Below are 16,367 nucleotides of genomic sequence, written 5' to 3'. Positions count from 1 at the left end.
GCTACCTTTACCATTTGTCTGTGGTAGATAGACGGGATTCCTCCATTTTCATGTGTGAAGATGGGTTAGGTTTGTGAAAGGTTTAAAGTTTTAGGTCTGAAATAGATCACTTCGCTTAACTCAGCAAATTTGCAATTATGGTTATTGTTTTTTAACTATTGTGCTGCAGATTCCAGAACAAGATTTAGGTTGCAAATTTTTTAACTTAATTTTTCCTATGAAGAGAGTAAACGAAAGGAGAGCTTTTTTAGAAAGAAAATGAAAGCTAGAAAAGAGGAACTAAAAAAGAACGGAGTCATTTTGAAGTTCGTAAAAATAGCCTCTGCTAAAGAAACCGAAGAGGTTAGCAGCCACAGTAAATCGCTATCTCAAGTTGCCTGAGATGGAAGAAAAAGCGTACCTCAAACAAAACACTAACGAAGTGATCATTGAATGAAGTCAGCCTATGAATGAAACACTTTCAGATAAAGATAAGACAGATGATATCTATTATTCTCAGCAGGATGTGGCTACTTGGCCAAAAATATTAACTCATAACATGAGAGTTGAGATGATCAAATTATGGCCCGAAAGGTTTCAGAATAAAGAAGAGCCATTCAAGCCAGCGAATAGAGTAATTAAAGAAGACAAAGAGAAAAAAATCCTTAAGCTTTCTGAGTAAGAACAGTAAGAAGTGGTCTTATAAGACGCTAAAGAATGGTGATGAAGTTCTCAGATCATGGTTGCCATATTCGAATAGTCATGCAGGATTATATTGTTTCTGTTGCAGGTTATTTCAATTGAGAAATGATAATTCTCCGTTTGTTTTAAAACCTTTTGTAAATTTTTGGCATCTTAGTCCGTGCATTTTTAGTCATGAAGATTCAAAAGTTCACAAACAGTGCTTTGATAAATGGAATGAGGCCCCCAAGTGGAATCATTGGTATTCGACAACTGGACCCAACTACCGTATCGTGGCTGCACGAGGAGGCATTGCCAGTCTAAGCTACTACAAGTCAAACGAGAGAAGAAAAAGCTCGCACTGAGGTTCATCACACAATTGACAAAGACATGCAAATTCTTATGAATAAGAAAAAAATAGATGGAGAGAAATCCTGCAGAGCGTAATCGCAGTCATAAAGTTTTCCAGTAAACAAAATCTTCCTTTTCATGGTCATCGGGAAGATTCTAATTCAAGAAACCAGGGAAATTTTCATGAAACTTGCAAATCACAGTACAGTCATTTACGAACACATTTTTGGTAGCCAACTCTCTAAAATGTGTGGATTTTTAATCAGCTTTTACGACGGTGTTAATGGGGAAGGGGAGGGGGCGGCATTTCGTGCAAAAATCCAAGGGCGGTATATTGCGTTGCTACGCCACTGATGATGATAGTTTGTTTTTTTTCTTTTTAGTTTGAACTCTGTAGGTCTGTGATGTTAAGTAGACCAATAGCCTACTTTGCTGTAATTTGGAATCTGACTCAAACATGGAACTCGGCCTTCTTTACTAAAATCAAAAAACTTGCTTAAATTTTTAAACCTTTGTAAAATTTGAAGTCTAGATCGAAAGACTTTACATTTTATAAAACACTGAAATAAAATCGATGAAGAATTACTAAAATCCAAAATTTAAACCTTGAACGTATGAAAACCATTTGTAGACTAAACCGGGGTAAAAAACATGTCGCAAAATCACGTTGTAGTTCAGCTCACATGCAGGACGTTCGACATTTGTTTTGCTCACAACCCATCGAAATTCTAACAGAATTGAAAAATCAAAAACTCTTTACAATTATGGCAATTCTGGAATAGGCTGTTTTGAGCCTGACAATAATTGCTTTGTTGCATTGAGGCTTGAATATGTTTGTGGTTTGGTTTATCAAGCAGTATAAATATCAGCAAGCAAAATAGATAGCAGTGACAGCGTCCATTTATCACCAACATTTCTATGCATCATGCTGAAAGTCAGACTATAGGATAGTTTGAAAAACATCAGTGATTTATTTATTCTAAAAACATGAATTTTTTGGACATTTTCTGAAAGGTTTTTCTTTTATCCACTCTGCAATGAAGTAAAGTAATGACCCAACGACACATGCTGATATCACCAATATTATCATATGCAAAGGAAATAGGGGTCCGCTCAATCCGTATGCAATTGCTGATCCCAGTGGATTCCAAATTCCTTGAAGGGATGATCCCGATTTTTTGTTGTCGGGGAAGAATTTTCCGTACAGGCTGCCAATCTGTGATGAAAGCGAACTGTGGGAAATACCCAGAAAGAAAGGTACAACGAATAAAAGCACAACATCTCCCATTTTGTCTGGATTTGGTTGCCAGAAAAGCAGAAATGTCAAAACTCCGACTTCTAATGACATTGTGCAGGCAAAAAGTTTGACGTGAGATATGTAGCGAAGTACTTTACCGAACGCGTAGCATAAAGTGATCATCACAGCCGCGTACATGCAAGTTACGTATGCAACGTACTTAATTCCTGCAATAAAAAATGACAAAGTTACATCAGACACTAAAACTGTGTCAGCGTGCAGTAGTAGACTACGCTACTTGCAGCAATGGTTTGATAAACAAATAAATAAACAATGTTATGATAAGAAAACCGTATTATTGCACCATCAATCATCATGTGGAGCAGTTTTGAGCCTAAAAACCATTTCTTAAGAGTATAGGAAATACTGTAGGCACTAAAATGTGACTTTGAAATTAGGTTTATTAAATTAGTGTTTTCATCGATGATGAGGCTTAGTAAAGCTTACCCAAAGCACAGGTTATCCAGGATGCGTTGTATACTCCTCGTACAAAACCCTGCATGATGCCGTAGTGAAGCGTAAAGGGAATAAGCAATAGAGCTGCTTTGTCCGTCACAAGAACTCTCGATGTTGATTTAAACAGTTTGAAAACGGACAAGTCTTCTTTCAAATCCAAATTTTCAGGATCTTGTTTTTCTGGGAGAGGAATCTTTTCTTCGCTATCTTGTTTGTTGTCTTTGACGGCGTAAACCTCAGTCTTGTTGCCATTTAATGACGTCATAGACGCACAAACCGCTTCCTCAACAAAAGCTGTTTCAGTACCTTTGATATCATCCAAGCAAAGACAAAGACACGCTGCAACCAAATTGAACATAAGAAATGACGACAAAAGTACGTACATCACGACGTCACTGACGTTCTTTTCCTTTTCAACTTCGACATCTGCAAATTTGTAATACAGTCCACATTGTAGTTGAACGTTTGGATTGACAAATGCACTTTGGCTTACTGTAGATGTGTTCATATACCATGTCGTGCCTGTTGGTATTACTGAGTTGTTTTGCATGGACAAAGTTTCTGTTGCTGAGCTGACATCTTCCGTGTGGCTGCTTCGGATTCCAACGCTTTCAAACACTACTGACATAAACAGTGTACCAACAAGAATTGAAAAGTGGCTTATTGCAGAAAACTTTCCAAAGAATTCGCTTGTCACTTTCTCGGTGCATTTCTTCTTCTCCGTTGCATGCTTTTGTGCCATTTGCATGACATAATAGAAGGCGCATGACCACATGACACTAGAACCCATACCGAGAATCACTGCAGCGGGTATGAGGGTGTACGGTTTCGGATAGAAATTAGCTGAAAACAATAACTATTTATAAATTTAACCAACAAAAATTCAACTTTCTACTTTTCAAAATTTAATCACGCGTCAAATCAAAGTTGTTGCTATTTATGAAAATTAGACAACTCAGGTCAATGAATAAAAGAAAAAAATTGATTTTTTAACATAAATGATTCACAAAAAAGAGCAAACTATTGAAATTGCAGGATAATTTGAAAATTCTAAATAGATTATTATAGCTTGGAAAGTGACCCCAGAAGTACGCGTTCGAACTAAAATTTACATTCTGGTTTATCATGTTGTTATCAGAGTCAATATTTATCTGCTAGACCGATAGAAAGACGAATACTTGGTGATCACAATGAAGAACTCATTTACCTAAAGTGTAAGTGGCAAACGACAAAATGCTCAAAGTCAACGATTTCCGGCAATCAAGTTTGGCGATAGCAAGGGGTGGTAGAAAAACTGATGAAACAACTAAAGAAGCGTACAAAAGGCACAGTGCAGTTGTTCCAATTCCACGATTCAAACTGCTCTGCATACCTGCAAATTATGCCAGAAGGCTTTCATGAACGTATAAACATTTGACTCATTATATTTGCAACAGCAAAATTGCAACTATTTTTATTGCTGCAAATGTATTAAAAGCTACTAAGCAACAAGGGCACACTTTGATATACAAAACCCTTTCAAGTAATTCTTTATTATTTTATTACGCTATTAACTACATCGGTTTATAGTAAGTGTGCTACTAAATGGCAAAAAGTACATATATTGAAACTATTGTCCGGTGTATTGGTTTATGATAATGTCTTGCTAATATACCCATTATGTCATTTTAGAAAATAAGCTTAGCTTGCAAAATCTGTAGGCAAGGTTGGCTATCCACATAGGTACTCCCAGACCCAGTGTAGATACTTCTATTTTGTAACAAATTCATACGTAGAGTACGCGAAAGCGTTCATGTTATTCATGCTATTGTGTTGCTTGCGTTCTGTATTTGCTTTATTTCGTTGTATTTTTATTGATTAGTACAGTAAAGAACACTTAGCCAAAAGCAAAATAGTATGTAGGCTACCACAACAATTTTGCAACGAAAATACAATTGAAAATTAAAAATAACAGCTCGGTGTTGGTAAGTGCTCAGTGAATACTCAACACATTTGCAAATCTTTCATATCCTATTGACATGAATGTAAGACAAGAACCTAAAGGTTTGACAATGAGAAAGAAAACAATATTACGTAAGGTTTGCTAAGTAAACGGAGAAGCTTGGTCAGCAGTTTTGTTTGTTGCCACTTGTTATGAAAAAGGTTACTTTGAGTCAGCTATCAAAGATTACACCATCGATGTAGAAAACATTTGATTTCTTGTGTTTGCTGATTTCATTGACAAAGACATCACCGACCGCAATACATCAAGTACACTTCGGCTCCTGACTAGTGACGAAATTAGAATTGATACAAAGGACAAATATAGCTATTAGTATATTGGGCATTCTTGCTTCCATTTGTAATGATGCAAATACTATAGATAGAGTATGTAGCTCATGTTTGACAAACAATACATTGAAGCTGTTCGAAAATATGTTTTTTGGACGAAACGAAATTCTTAACAATATAAAGAATGCGTTTGAAATATAATCAAAGCAATCAATTTCATGTGCAAACAAAATCAAGTATTTTATGCTAAACATTCGTTTGTCTGCATAATTAGACGATTCAGAAGTTTTGTTTCAAAGTTTCAGCAAAACTGAATCACCATGTTTTAAATGAAACCATGAATGAAACAAAAATCAAACTAAAGAATATTCCGTCGAAATAAAACAAAATGCTACAAAGTTTCAAACAGAAATAAAGTACAAGCAAGAATTATAGTCTTAGACGCTATATCAACCTTGTTAGAGATATAGACCACTTTGTCAGGTGCATCCCTTCTCGTGACATTGGTTTTTGCAAGTGGTAACGGCATAAAAAAGCAACTTATATGCTTTAAAAGTAAGTTGATTATGTAACACCATCACCTAGAGATGATGCGGTGCGATTAAACAATAAACATCACCATTCACCAGACTATCTGTTAGTTAGTTTGCTCAAGGTATATAGGTGGCTTTAAGTATTTCGCGAGACTTTTTTTTTTAGTTTTTTAAGTTAAGTATTGGAATTGAGATGCTACTACTTTTTATGAATCCCGATTGTTATTCACATAATTTTTATTATCAATAAACACAGGGGCGCCGGAACGATTTTTGACTGGGGGGGCAAGATTACGAAAAAAGGGCACTTTTGTTTAATAAAAGGCCAATTTTTTTTCAAGTTTTAAGATAAAACATAGCGATAATGATAATCCGGTATACGAAGAAGGGCACCGTGCTATGTTATGATGATGTAACCTACTGTCAAGCCTTAAAGCAGCCTGCGGCCATGGCCGCTAAGTAGTGCTTGAATGAACCGCCGGTGCTACCTCCTCAATCGGCCAAGTTTGGCCGCCGGTCTCTTCTAGCCAATTATTTAATTTCGCAATAGAATGATCGTGGATTAACTGTCGAAAATATTAGACCGAGAGCCTACGACAGAAGATTTCACCCCATAAGGTACAAAAGGTTTGAGCCCTTGAAGTTACTGGGGTCAACCATGTCACTCACAAAAAGTATGGAAGATTGACCGCACCGGGTGGATCTGGACCCTAGAGCCCCCTAAAAAGCCCAAAAAGGGGGTTAATTTCACCCCATAAGGTACATGGACCAAACTTGGTGAAAACGAAGTTCTATGTCAGGACATCACAAAAATATCAAATCTAACAATATTTTCGAGTGGAAAGGTGATGTAAGACTCCCCCCAAGTGACCCCCCAGGGGGTTAATTTCACCCCATAAGGTACATGGACCAAAGTTGGTCAAAACGAAGTCTTATGTCAGGACATCACAAAAATATCAAATCTAACAATATTTTCGGGTGGAAAGATGATGTAAGATGCCTTCAAAGTGACTTCCCTTAATGTGACCCCCTCGGAAGGTTTATTCCACCCCATAAGGTACATGGACCAAACTTGGTCAAAATGAAGTCTTATGTCAGGACATCACAAAAATATCAAATCTAACAATATTTTCGGGTGGAAAGGTGATGTAAGATGCCTTCAAAGTGACTTCCCTTAATGTGACCCCCTCGGAAGGTTTATTCCACCCCATAAGGTACATGGACCAAACTTGGTCAAAATGAAGTCTTATGTCAGGACATCACAAAAATATCAAATCTAACAATATTTTCGGGTGGAAAGGTGGTGTAAGATGACTTCAAAGTGACTTTCCTTAATGTGACCCCCTCGGAAGGTGTATTTCACCCCGTAAAGTACATGGACCAAACTTGGTCAAAACGAAGTCTTATGTCAGGACATCACAAAAATATCAAATCTAACAATATTTTCGGGTGGAAAGGTGATGTAAGATGTCATCAAAGTGACCCCCAGAGGGTTTATTTCACCATAGAGTACATGGACCAAACGTGGTCAAAACGAAGTCTTCTAGGGCACCACAAAATATCAAATCTAACAATACTCTCAGTTGGAAAGGTGATAAAAGACCTATCCAAAAGTGAATCTCCTCCTATAGTTTAATTTACTTCATCCCTTTCTCGAACCAACCTTGGTGTAACGAAAGTGCTATGCCAGGACAGTACGAATGGATTAAATTTAAAAATATTTTTATATAGGTTTTGATGAAATACATTCACAAGCTGTCCCATGATGCATGAAATGGAACTATAGCCTACTTTACAAAAAGTTTTTGTATAAATCATATTAAGTCAATCGAAAAAAGGCAACAGGACATGACAATACATGGCTTTGTAACACCAAAAACAGAAAGTACGTAAGAAGCATATAGGCTACAGTAGCCAGAAAATTGATCCAAGATCTTGATACCACCACTAAATGTGGACTTAATCGAACAACTGACTATCCAAATCAAAACGTTTCGAAATGAATCATTTGGAACGTTAATTTAGGCAGTAATGAACATTTTCCAGCTGCTACAATAAATAACCCAATAAACCCAATGTAGTAAATTTTTGTTTAATGCCATTTGCTTCATGTCTCCAATCAGTTATTGTAACTGTTCATTCATAAACAGAGATTGTTTGTGTAAATGTAAACGGTAACTCAATTGGTTAGCGCGTCACTTCTGGAACGAAGAAGCTTCAAGATCAATAGCGGCGCTGGTTCGACTCTCGGGGTGTGCGCTTGAGCAACGCACGTTAAGGGCTGCTCTCCATTCAGCGGCATCTAATGGATGGAATAATTCCCCGACAACAAGCCTTCAACAATCGGAAACTTCACTCTGTCAATCTCGGTGACCGGGCCTGCGCCAGTGATTCAAAGCCTCTACAAGTATGCGAAACTGCCAGGATTAAGCTCTGCAAGAAGCTTTCCCAGTCCGAGGATAAAGATTCAATCAATCAATCAATCACTGGTGTCGCTTTTACTTTCTTCGTCTTATTCTTCAGATTCATACAATTCTCCTGTTATATACAGAGAAATAAAGACTGTACGAAACAATTGCTATTATGCACTACAGATATGCGTAACATACAATAGTAATTTTATTATCTTTTACAGACGTCTATTTTTCTTCGAATAATGCAACATTGCAACTTACTATTAACTGGAAAAAGTTCAACATTTATTTGTTATTTAGTGCACCCAGGCATTTTTCTCAAGATTGCAGAAACTATTGGTTATAGGCAGTGGCGCCGGCAGGGGGGGGGCAGGCGGGGCAGCTGCCCCCCCAATGTTTTGGGCATCATCTTTTTTTCTTTTTTTTTTTATCAACACATATATTTTTTTTTTAATATTTGGATCCCAACCTCAAGTAAGTCAACTCAAGTTGCAAGGGGGGGGGGGTGGGGGAGGTAAAAGCTCTCTCTTTAAAAAGAAGTATGGAAAACTGTAAAACCTTGATGACTAAATAGTACAGTAGATAAAAAGATTTTCTACAGAAGCAAAGATATAGACTTTTTAAAGTTTTAACTAACATCACATTGATGTAGAAAAATAACAACCTGTTAAATTTTTGATACCTCAAACTCCCATGACTTCTTCCGCGCACATTTTGGCATTGGTTGCTTGCAGTGATCCTTTCACTTAAACAAAACGTTTTGTTTCAGCAGTTTTGAGTTGTTCGATTCTTTAGTTGTAAAAGAGACTCAATTTCTCCAATATTTATCATTTATGTTTCTTCTTTAATCTCAGCAGAGTGTAAAACTTGTAAAAGTTTTTTTATCCATACGACGTCATGAATGAAATTATATCTCAAATCGGCGTAATGACGTGACATCATCTAAGGATTTTACCGAAAAATAAATTAACAAATTCGATCGTCAAAAGTGTTTGGTGGTGGTAAATATTACGTAATGAAAAAAATGTGATAAGGTTGGAAGACATTACGTCATGTATTTTCAATACAAATATGAAGTTTAAAATTTATTATTTTGTTCATAGTCGTAATCCACCTTCAAAGCGGTACTATAAAGAACAATTTTCGATAAGGGGGGCATCAAGAATAAGTCGACATGACTTTTAACCCTTAGAAGGTTGGGCTCCTGGAGTCTTGCTCAGTTTGGGGGGGGCTGTCAATTCTTCTTATGCTTTAGGAGTGATATCTCTGTTATTTTGGCACGGTTTCAAAATTTGGGATTCACTTTGTATAATTATTCACGCTGAGCATATCCGAAAATTAAAACTATATGAATTTTAGAACTGCTCATATACGTTGAAATGTTGAGGTCACTTATGAGTGTAATTTGTAGCGTGAGTTTACACATTATTTTTTGGTAGAGTAATAAAGAACGTGCATAGTAATGTTGTGATTAATTTTTTTTACATTATTTTACATACAGCCAATGCCATTTACGCTGTTAAACAATTAGGATTAACGAGACATGGGCCAAATTAATTACTTTCATCCAGCTAATGGGAAAATGTTTTACAATAGAATATGAAATATTTCAGAGGATGTGCTGAGAAACGCCTTATATCTTTCAATTTATAACCTTTATTCGCTCAAAATTTCAGCTCAATAGAGGTGAATAAAAGTTAGGAAAAGTCAAGAAATCTCGTAGTCGCAGCCTCAGTGGTTTTAGAGATACAACTGTTGATACAAAAAAGTTGAATTGGCAGCCACCCCCCCCCCCCCAACCTTCAAAGGGTTTGCATTGAGTCAACAGATCTATACCTTAAGGTTTACGTCAGCTCCGGAGATCAGTAAAATATAAGGTTGTCATTTTCAGTGCAACAAGACCATTGATTGATTGGTTTAGTGAGGATTCGTAGTCCCATTGCTTTCATTTTGAGTGATCATACTGATTTTCAATTTATTCCCACAAGACGTTACGTAATGAAAAAATATATAACTAAGGTTGGAAGACATTACGTCATGTCTTTTCAATTCAAAATGAAGTTTAAAATTTATTCTTTTGTTCATAGTCGTAATCCTCCTTCAAAGCGGTAATACAAAGCACAATTTTCGATAAGGGGGCATCAAGAATATGTCGACATGACTTTTAAGGTTTACGTCAGCTCAGGAGATCAGTAAAATATAAGGTTCTCATTATCGTGATTGTAAGCCGCGGGAAATTTTTTCTCTAAAAACAGATTCCCGGGAAGCTAAATATTTTTTCCAGCCCTGGTAAAAAACAAGAGAAATTAAATAATATACTCTGTCTTGCACCAGTGGCGTAGCCAAGGGAGGAGGGTTCGGGGGTTTCAACCTTTCAAATTGAATTTACGGATGTTAATACATTGTTTACAAGAAAAGTTTCAGCCTATGATGTAATTTCTCGTCAAACTGTGCAAGGATGCAAGCCATCTGCAACTGCTGAGATCGCTTGTTCGATCTAGATTAACATCTAAACAGCTATTCGTTATACAAAACTTGAATATATCAGAAATAGCCTAAAGTAACTTCATTGTCTCAAAGCTTTTTGTTTGACACTCATCAAGATGTATGACCTCTATGACGTTACATTTTTTAAACTTTGGGTTGACTTCAGAGCATAAAAGTTAGTGACTTACCGGAATAAGATCGTTTTTTGAATCAACCAAGGAGAAAATTGATAAATAATAAAACTGTAATAATCTCGCAAAAAAAGCAATCAACCTATGTCTCTAAAACAAAGTTTGCCTAATTTTAAACAAAACTGTATTAAAAGAGCGAGTTTTGCCAATACCAAACATTCAAATATCTCAGTCTGAAATTAGCAACATAAAAACATAGAGACTTAGCTTTATTTCCGAAAAATGCCGAAGAAAACATGATCTTATGCTTTTGCTATGCCACCGGACAGCACCATTTTACAGAAATATTCATACGCACATTTTTGTTGAAAATGCTCTCAGAATGCACCAAACTGAAAGTAATTTTTCAAAATTTTCTGGGGGAGGCCCCCCAGACCCCCCGCCGCTAAGTGTCGCCTTCGGCGAACACGCCCTCGGGCTTCGCCCGCCGGCTGTCAACACCCCCCCCTTTCAAAATTTTTGACTATGCTATTGTCTTGCACTGTCAATATTTTGCCCCTCCAATGTTGAAGGTCTGGCGGCGCCACTGGTTATAGGTTCCTAAAACGAAACTTTACAGCCAGTTATTGGCTAATGTTTACAGTAAGAAAGTAAACGACTGATAGACCAGGAGAAAGTTTTATATTTATAAAGGGTAACCCAAGCGACATCCAATGCTGTTTACCTTCTTCTTGACTTTCCTGGATGAGATCAGATTCCACGCAGAGACATCTAAAGATGCTTTATACCTTTACCTTCAAACCACACCACTTTATAAGAACCTCCTTCTTCTTTCCAGCCATACTCTAGCAGCAACGTTGCTGCTTGTTCACTTCTAGTTGAAGATAACCACCATCTTGTGATGAGATGTGTGCGCCTTGTCTTCTGGAGAAGTACTCGTAAACAAAGTGGTAGAGTACTACTATCTACAGTAGCTTCTGGTATGCATGATATCCTTTCATTTTCTTTTTTGGGTTTGTAGCCGTCTAAAAACATTTGTAAACGGACTTCGTTGACATAATTAATTTTCTTGTTTTTGTACATGTTACACACAAAGTTCTCTATGGCGATGATAGTGTCTTCACTAATTTCTTTGTCGTGTCCGAGTTGGCTAAAAGCTGCCTGCGCTTCGTGGTTTCCTAGGAGTAATTTCAGCGGCCGCACTTTCCCTTTCCTGCTAAATGACGAGGTGTAATCAGAATCTGTAAAGGCATGATATGCAGGTAAACACTTGCAAATCGTCACTCCAAGTGCGGTAGGCCTATGCAGCTGGTTGATGTTGATGTACCGCTGCGTGTTATTGCTTTGCAAGCCAGCTTCTATCCATATCTTTAATGAAGGATCAAAAGTTCCATAGCAACGTAAGCCAATTACAAGACAGTCAGTGTCAGACGTGCGGATAACCACATTGCTTGGGGCTGGTACATCGCAGACAGCTTGCTTTATCTCTGTATATAACAGGAGAATTGTATGAATCTGAAGAATAAGATGAAGAAAGTGAAAGCGACAGCAGTGACAATGAAGAATAAAGAAACGACCGTTTACATTTACACGAACAATCTCTGTTTATGAATGAACAGTTACGATAACTGATTGGAGACATGAAGCAAATGGCATTAAATAAAAATTTACTGCATTGGGTTTATTAGGTTATTTATTGTAGCAGCTGGAAAATGTTCATTACTGCCTAAATTAACGTTCCAAATGATTCATTTCAAAACGTTTTGATTTGGATAGTCAGCTGTTCGATTAAGTCCACATTTAGTGGTGGTATCAAGATCTTGGATCAATTTTCTGGCTACTGTAGCCTATATGCTTCTTGTGTACTTTCTGTTTTTGGTGTTACAAAGCCATGTATTGTCATGTCCTGTTGCCTTTTTTCGATTGACTTAATATGATTTATACAAAAACTTTTTGTAAAGTAGGCTATAGTTCCATTTCATGCATCATGGGACAGCTTGTGAATGTATTTCATCAAAACCTATATAAAAATATTTTTAAATTTAATCCATTCGTACTGTCCTGGCATAGCACTTTCGTTACACCAAGGTTGGTTCGAGAAAGGGATGAAGTAAATTAAACTATAGGAGGAGATTCACTTTTGGGTAGGTCTTTTATCACCTTTCCAACTGAGAGTATTGTTAGATTTGATATTTTGTGGTGCCCTAGAAGACTTCGTTTTGACCACGTTTGGTCCATGTACTCTATGGTGAAATAAACCCTCTGGGGGTCACTTTGATGACATCTTACATCACCTTTCCACCCGAAAATATTGTTAGATTTGATATTTTTGTGATGTCCTGACATAAGACTTCGTTTTGACCAAGTTTGGTCCATGTACTTTATGGGGTGAAATACACCTTCCGAGGGGGTCACATTAAGGAAAGTCACTTTGAAGTCATCTTACACCACCTTTCCACCCGAAAATATTGTTAGATTTGATATTTTTGTGATGTCCTGACATAAGACTTCATTTTGACCAAGTTTGGTCCATGTACCTTATGGGGTGGAATAAACCTTCCGAGGGGGTCACATTAAGGGAAGTCACTTTGAAGGCATCTTACATCACCTTTCCACCCGAAAATATTGTTAGATTTGATATTTTTGTGATGTCCTGACATAAGACTTCGTTTTGACCAACTTTGGTCCATGTACCTTATGGGGTGAAATTAACCCCCTGGGGGGTCACTTTGGGGGGAGTCTTACATCACCTTTCCACTCGAAAATATTGTTAGATTTGATATTTTTGTGATGTCCTGACATAGAACTTCGTTTTCACCAAGTTTGGTCCATGTACCTTATGGGGTGAAATTAACCCCCTTTTTGGGCTTTTTAGGGGGCTCTAGGGTCCAGATCCACCCGGTGCGGTCAATCTTCCATACTTTTTGTGAGTGACATGGTTGACCCCAGTAACTTCAAGGGGTCAAACCTTTTGTACCTTATGGGGTGAAATCTTCTGTCGTAGGCTCCCAGACTATATGTAGTATCAAAGAGTGACGCAAAATTAGGTCAGCGCGTCATAATCGCCACTGTTGCATTGTGCGGGGAATATTTGTTATCAATTGATGAAATATAGGCTATCCATCGTCGATCGCCAGCGCTGTAAGTCTTGTTTGTAATTTCCGACGTTTATTTTAACAGAGTCTTAATCCGAAGTGCTAATTTGCATCGGCTGGCAATATTGTTGTTTTTATGTGGATTCGATGTTGTCGGACATTGAACCGTTGTTAAAAAGAAGAACTAAGTTAATTGACATCAATGGGGAAAACATTTTTTGATCATATTTTGCAAAAATTATGCTTCTTTTAGTAATGTCTTTTAGTAATGTAACTTACATCATTAAAATAGCTAAAACCTCAATTGCTAAGGCAACAGGGATCAGATGTCAGTAGATGTAACAGAAAAAATATTTCGCACTTGCTAGTGCATCGTCAGTTATGATAAAGGGCAGTTAAAGCCTACAAGTAATGTTTTAATCATTGAAATACTTATTTTATTACCTTGCCGTCATCGTCAACACATGTCGAACGTTGTTTTTCGTTGCTAAAAAGAATTCTAGGGGAGTGGCGAATTTCTATAAAATCAGCCACATTGGAGACACTCGTGCGAGTGTCGTTTAAATAGTAGGCTACTGGATTACAATCCTGATAAAGCAGTTATTGCGTGGTGCAACGATTCTATTGTAGGACGTCGCCCAGGCCCAGACTTTAACAACGCTAAGTGATCATTTTAGCATTGTTGCAAGTTTAATTCTATTTACTTCACAGTGTAGATTCAAACGATCTGTTATAGCCTGATGCTGCGGGTTCTTTTTGGCAATATCAAATTGCCAAAATCGAATTTGATATCAATATCATGGCAATATCAATTTGATGGCAATATGGATATCAATTTGGATGGCAATATCGAATATCAATTTGGATATCAATTTGGATGGATATCAATTTGATGGCAATATCGAATTTGATATTGCCAAAAAGAACCCGCAGCATCAGGCTATAACAGATCGTTTGAATCTACACTGTGAAGTAAGCAACGATCATGCTGCTAAAAGCGAAACTCATTCAACTACATAATTCTATTTACTTGTGAATGTGCTATCGTTATTTTTATTTTGTATTTTGGCCTCCAAGCACGCAGATTTGGCCGCCGAGAAGGAGCTCCCGGTAGGCCACGATGGCTGCCGAAAAAAACGAGTTATAAGGCCTGTAGCCTACTGTGTTGCAAAATTTTGTGCCGTAAATATTATTTTGAGGCAAAAATGAAAGATTATATTTAGGCTAAAAGCGAATAGCAGAAATTGTTATATTGCAAAATGTGTAGTAGCTTACATGACTTTAAAAGGGCACCATTGCCCCCCTGCCCCTCCATCTGCAGAAAATTTGAGGGCAGGGGGGGCGATCGCCCCTTAATAAACATTACAAAGTAAAGTACTACAGTAGACACTTATCACTCACTTTCAAGTGTCATGTATGAAGCAAAGTTGCATAAGAATGCAACTGCAAGCATGTATACGTTTCTTCTGCATCTGCAGTTTGCCATTTATTTGATTTATTTTTTTCAACAAAAACGAAATGCTATACTATAAACCTACAAGCTTCGTATAAAGAATCAAGATAAAAAGAATTTACATAATCTGTGAAAATTGGTTATAGGTAAATTGTTCGTAAATAGTTGTTCGTAAAACAATTGTTCGTAAACAGTTGTTCGTAAAATTAAATCCGTAAAACAATTCTTTGTACTGTAAAGCATTTCTTCGTATACATCAATTCTCAATTGCATGCACGAAGAAATGCTTTAGGAAGAATTGTTTTACGAAGAATTAATTTTACGAACAATTGTTTATGAACAACAATTGTTTATGAACAATTGTTTACGAACAATTATTTTACGAGCAACTGTTTACGAAAAAAAGTCGGACACCGTGAAAATTGAATGCAAAACTTTTGTTTCATTTTAATTTTTGCACATCGACCATTTGTAGTTTGATAGTCTCCTATATGTATTTCCAGATGGGGCATTCTTCAATTAGGTTATTAAATCCGATATCAGAAGATTAAAAAAATGTATTTAATATTTTATCAAAGATAACGCTATTCGTGTAGAATGTAGATTTACTGCTATTTTTAGAGTGCTGCTCAATAATATATTCTAGAAACATACTTTGTTCATGAAACACACCAAGAAATTTGCCTAAAAATTTTAGAAATAGTTTAGCCTATGTCTCATAATGCTTTACTTCTCAAAAATTTCATAATAGAACTGAAAACATATCAAAACATTGCTCAGGCAATCAAGAATGTTTGCTTATTTTATCATTTTAATTTGTGACTGAAATAACAAAAATACCAAATCAATATTTTACTGCTGAACGTCAAACTAATCATTCATAGCTGAAAATTTCTCTTAATTTCTCTAAACTCAATAGCTCTTGTGAAATAACGAATCTCTCTCCACAACCTTGGACACAGTATAATAATGTGAAAAGTCGTAAAAGTCAATGCTCTGTTTATTTTTAAAGTTACGACTCTTTGGAGAATAGAACACGCGATAATTTTAACAGCTCATTGCACTTTGTTTTACTGCTCAGTTACCATCTTTTGTTGAAATATGCGCGTTATGAAGGCGACGCGACCCTTGGACCAACGGTCGGTTTAATTTCTGTTTTCCAAAAACCTGGACTCAGTCGTTATTGAATTTGTACAGAACAAAATCAAATCGGGTTTTG

The 16,367-nt window shown here is 36.8% G+C and overlaps 1 protein-coding gene across 1 annotated transcript; it reads right to left on the bottom strand.

Annotated features, from left to right (window-relative positions):
• Positions 1-1,329: 1,329 nt before the first annotated feature.
• Positions 1,330-15,233, bottom strand: LOC145775352 (protein unc-93 homolog A-like). Its single transcript, XM_082586640.1, has 4 exons — positions 15,097-15,233; positions 3,972-4,136; positions 2,756-3,607; positions 1,330-2,475 (listed from the first exon to the last, which is right to left on the bottom strand). The coding sequence occupies exons 1-4, from the start codon at positions 15,179-15,181 to the stop codon at positions 1,991-1,993; spliced, it is 1,587 nt and encodes a 528-aa protein (XP_082442766.1). The 5' UTR covers positions 15,182-15,233; the 3' UTR covers positions 1,330-1,990.
• Between the last annotated feature and the right edge of the window lie 1,134 nt (positions 15,234-16,367).

This window comes from Aplidium turbinatum, chromosome 8, assembly GCF_918807975.1.
Source record: "Aplidium turbinatum chromosome 8, kaAplTurb1.1, whole genome shotgun sequence".
Lineage (NCBI taxonomy): Eukaryota > Metazoa > Chordata > Ascidiacea > Aplousobranchia > Polyclinidae > Aplidium > Aplidium turbinatum.
The sequence above is the reverse complement of the archived record's forward strand: the minus strand, read 5'-3'. Positions and strand labels throughout refer to the sequence as shown.

Bases quoted from the DNA above. Each gene is read 5' to 3' on its own strand.
- LOC145775352 (XM_082586640.1), bottom strand. From the start codon at position 15,181: ATGGCAAACTGCAGATGCAGAAGAAACGTATACATGCTTGCAGTTGCA. The intron at 4,137-15,096 runs GTGAGTGATAAG...CATAATTTGCAG, and splicing joins TTCATACATGACACTTGAAA to GTATGCAGAGCAGTTTGAAT. The intron at 2,476-2,755 runs GTAAGCTTTACT...TTTTTATTGCAG, and splicing joins CTGGATAACCTGTGCTTTGG to GAATTAAGTACGTTGCATAC.